Source organism: Morone saxatilis, unplaced genomic scaffold (assembly GCF_004916995.1).
Source record: "Morone saxatilis isolate NCDOM2014 unplaced genomic scaffold, NCSU_SB_2.0 Contig14, whole genome shotgun sequence".
NCBI classification, from domain to species: domain Eukaryota; kingdom Metazoa; phylum Chordata; class Actinopteri; family Moronidae; genus Morone; species Morone saxatilis.
This window is the reverse complement of record NW_023339696.1, coordinates 291317-295124: the sequence shown is the minus strand read 5'-3', so window position 1 is coordinate 295124 and position 3808 is coordinate 291317. Positions and strand designations below refer to the sequence as shown.

General features: G+C 40.9%; 1 protein-coding gene across 1 annotated transcript in view; it reads right to left on the bottom strand.

Moving 5' to 3' along the window:
• Window positions 1–3808, bottom strand: part of prr12b (proline rich 12b) — a gene marked incomplete in the record, with an annotated part of 32358 nt that overhangs the window by 10216 nt on the left and 18334 nt on the right. Inside the window, 3 exon segments of the mRNA XM_035654943.1 lie at window positions 2060–2176; window positions 2264–2865; window positions 3738–3803. Coding sequence (XP_035510836.1) covers window positions 2060–2176; window positions 2264–2865; window positions 3738–3803 — 785 coding nt within the window.

Genomic DNA, 3808 nt, shown 5'->3' with positions numbered 1-3808 from the left:
AACTGACACCTCTCCAGCTACCAGACCACACATTTTGTGGTCCGCGGGACTTGAACCGGGCTTGAACCGGTGACCCTCCGGCTCCCAAGCCAAGTCCCTACAGACTGAGCTACTGCCGCCAGTGATGAGGATCAATTAAACTGTCTATAAAAAAGACTACAGAAGTGTCCACCCCCTACTTTCCAAGGGCCTCATTTAGGAAAATCTTGTTATATTTAGATAATTTCCGATGATGTGCTTCAATTCATAAAGATACTAAGAATAAATAACCTTGCTTACGCAGGTTCTAAGAAGCCCATTTGTAATTTAGGAACCTGTAATCTATGAATCTCAAATTAACTTAATTCATCAGTGGTTTCCCCTTATATAAAGCTAGCACAAATGAGGGTTTAGACAGGAATAGCCATAGTTACTTCTTTCTAATATGACATAATATTTATAGCACATTGCATCCTTTTTTTAATTAAAAACCTTGTGTCTGGCAGTTAATTCCTCAAACCTTTATTTGATAATTCCTATCACATTGTTAATAAAGATTATGCAAAGTTCACCACAGGATGCACTAGCATGAAAATCATTTAGTTTGACTTTTTCCATGTCAAATTACGGTTCAATAAATATCTACTTATACTGTGTTTTCTGTCAAGTATAAGCAGTTGTACGACTACTAATCAAAATTGATCATATGTCCATTTTATAAATGAGGTGCCTGGTTTTTCCTCATTTCTGTGTTTCAGATTCGGAACAGGGAAAACAAGATGTCTGATACAAATGTTGCCTAGGTCCCTAATCGTGGATAAGGTTCTGACATAAGTTCTGTATTAGACCTGTATAAGCAAATGGACATCATCTGTCAAAGAAGACAAAATGAGAGCCTAACCCATATATCAGTCAGACAATATTATCAACAGATATTGGCCACATATCACAAAAATATCGGTACCATATTGGCATTGGTGTATATTATCCTTTATGGACCAATATAAAAACTTTTTTTTTCTGGTATATAATGCATAAATGCCTGTAGTTTCTTCAGTATTTTATTTATTTATTTATTATTTATCTTTATTTATTCTTTATTTTCTCAGTGTCCATTCCTGGAATTGGTTGTCAATGTAGCCTATATGTTACATTATATAATAAATATTTAACTTAAATATTATTTAAGAAAGTTATGTGTTTAAGAAAGCAGCAGTCTGAGTACCTTTGCATAGTCATAATACAAAATCTTTTTTATTCCAACTCAAAAATTCACTATATCGGCTGCCAAATTGTAAATCAGTGAATTTTTCCCCTCTAAAATTGGTATCAGTATTGGTCTAAAAACAAAAAACATCAGTCGGGCTCTAGGAAAAATAACTAGTCTACAGCCAGCTTATATACTCTAGGACTGAAAACAGGAAAGCAAGATGAGATATTACACCTATATATATAATATAAATTGTGTAGCCAAAGATCTTCTAACTTGACACTACCATGTATATAATGATGTGGGCTCATACGTCTGGGACCAGGCTACAACAAATGGTCAGTTTGACGACACACATCATTTTTTCAATTTAAGGATCAGTGTGTAGGATTTAGTCGCATCTACCAGGGAAGTTGCAGAGAAACTATGGTGGCCATGATACTCCCAAAAAACGCAAATGGCCTAAACTAGAGCCAGTGTTAAGTTTGTCCCTTGTGGGTTACTGTAGAAAGAAACATGGCAGACTCCGTAGAGGAAGGGGGAACCGCTCCCTCTGTAGATAAAAACAGCTCATTTTAAGGTAGCATAAACACAACAATTCTTATTTTCAGATGATTTTACACTAATGGAAACATATGTATGAATATTACATTCAATATGTGACAATAGATTCTCCTAAATGTTACACGTCGGGTAAATGTGTGAATGGGTGAATGTAAAAGTTCCATTTATCCATTTTACATATGAGCCTCAACCATTAGGTGGACACCTCTAATCTACATCATCATTGCAACACCTCTGTCTCCCTTAGTACACCACAGTTTCCTGCCTGATGCAATTTAGTATTGATCATCTGGGAGTTAAACTCACATTACTAGTTGCACAGAACTGCCTCTGACCATCTTTGATCTCTGGGCTGAATTTCTGGAGCAGAGCTTTCTGCACCCTCCAGATGGGTGGGGGCTCTCGGCCTGTCTGCAAGGCCATCTGATAACACAAACAAACAGCTTATATAATTAATGGCAAGTTATTTATTCACCTTACGTACTAGCTGGGAGCTGCGGGGGCACTCACCTTAAGAGTCCCGATGTCCTCAGTTCGGACAACAAACTCATCTCGTTCCCGAAAGATCCCCTCGCCTCCACTCTCACTGTCCTCTTCTTCACTCTCACCAGCTATGGCGGCATCGGCCTGCTTCTTTGCCAGGTGGAGTGAGGTAAGACGCTGGGATGCTGGGGTCTCTTCTGGGGTTGGAGGTGATGGGGGCGGAGAAGACGATGAAGAGGGTGAGGAAGAGGAGGGGGAAGGCTGCCCGGCTTCAGGATCCTGGTCCTGATCGGAGGATGATGGGGGTGGTGTGGTGGATGGAGGAGGGATGGACTGGGCCAGGGGAAGGTTGGAAAGGGGTGAGGACATGATGGCCGGAGGGGAGGGGGAGGGGGGTGGGGAGGTGCCTGCAGTTGGAGCTGGTTGGAAAGAGGGCTGATGCTGCTCAGAAGGAGGATAAGTTTTATTCTCCTCTTCCTCATCCTGCTGGATCTGCATTGGGGAGGGTACGGAGAGACACAGGGGAGGGAGGGGCGAGGGTGAAGAGTAGGTGGGTGGCGAGGGAGAGATGGATGGTGATGGGGATGGACGTGCAAGAGCAAGAGCAAGCACAGGTCCTGATGGAGAATCTGAAAAACAGGGGTGGGAGGAGGAAAATAAGAATGTTACCTTCTAACTTGGGACTCTGTAAAGTACTCTATTTGAAAAGTGTCCTGAGATAACTTTTGTTACGAATTGGCATTTTTGGAAGTTTTTAAGGTCACAGGAAAATGACTTTGAGATTTTCATTTCTGCATTAAACAGGATACCATGGCCAAAAAAACAGTCTGATACTTGAGAAATCTGCTGTTTGTCAGACGCTTCACCGAGACGGATTAACAAGCTCATGATCACTTTGAGAAGGCTTTCCTCTGCTGTGCAGGTGCCCAAATCTGCCAGTAGGACTCTCTGATAAAGGCATGATGCCAAAACATGTTGGATGAACAATGCCAATTGATTTCCCCCTCCAGTCATAAATCAGTTTTTTCTTGTTCCTACAGTGTGATGTTTGAATGAGTTATGTGCAGAGTTTGATAGTAGAAGGATGTTTTCACATTCCTCTGCTGAAAGTGGAAAGTCCTTACTGAAAATCTGATTGTAAGGGGCCTACAAGCATGATTTGTGTCATCACAAATAGTCTGGAGGTCAGCCTGGTCCAGTATGCAACTTCTACAAGTGTGCTGTAGAAACTTAAAGCCACCAGTGCACATCCACTGAGAATGCACTTTACAGTGTCCAGCAGGAAAACTTTAGAAATCAAACATTTACATATTCGGCCACAAGAAGGCCACAAGATGTAGTTGAATGCTCTGAAAAAAGCTAGTTTTAAAGACTATTTGATCAAATTACTGTTTCCAAGTTCAAGAATGAACTTTAAAGACATGAGATACATTTTTTGCGTATGACAGAAGTTGACTTTCAGTTAACATTCCTTGTTTTACAGACGGTAGAAATATATTACCTTCAACCTTAGGAACCTCCGACATCTGCATTTCAGACATCTGTTCCTCCTGCTCTTCCTCCTGCTCTTCC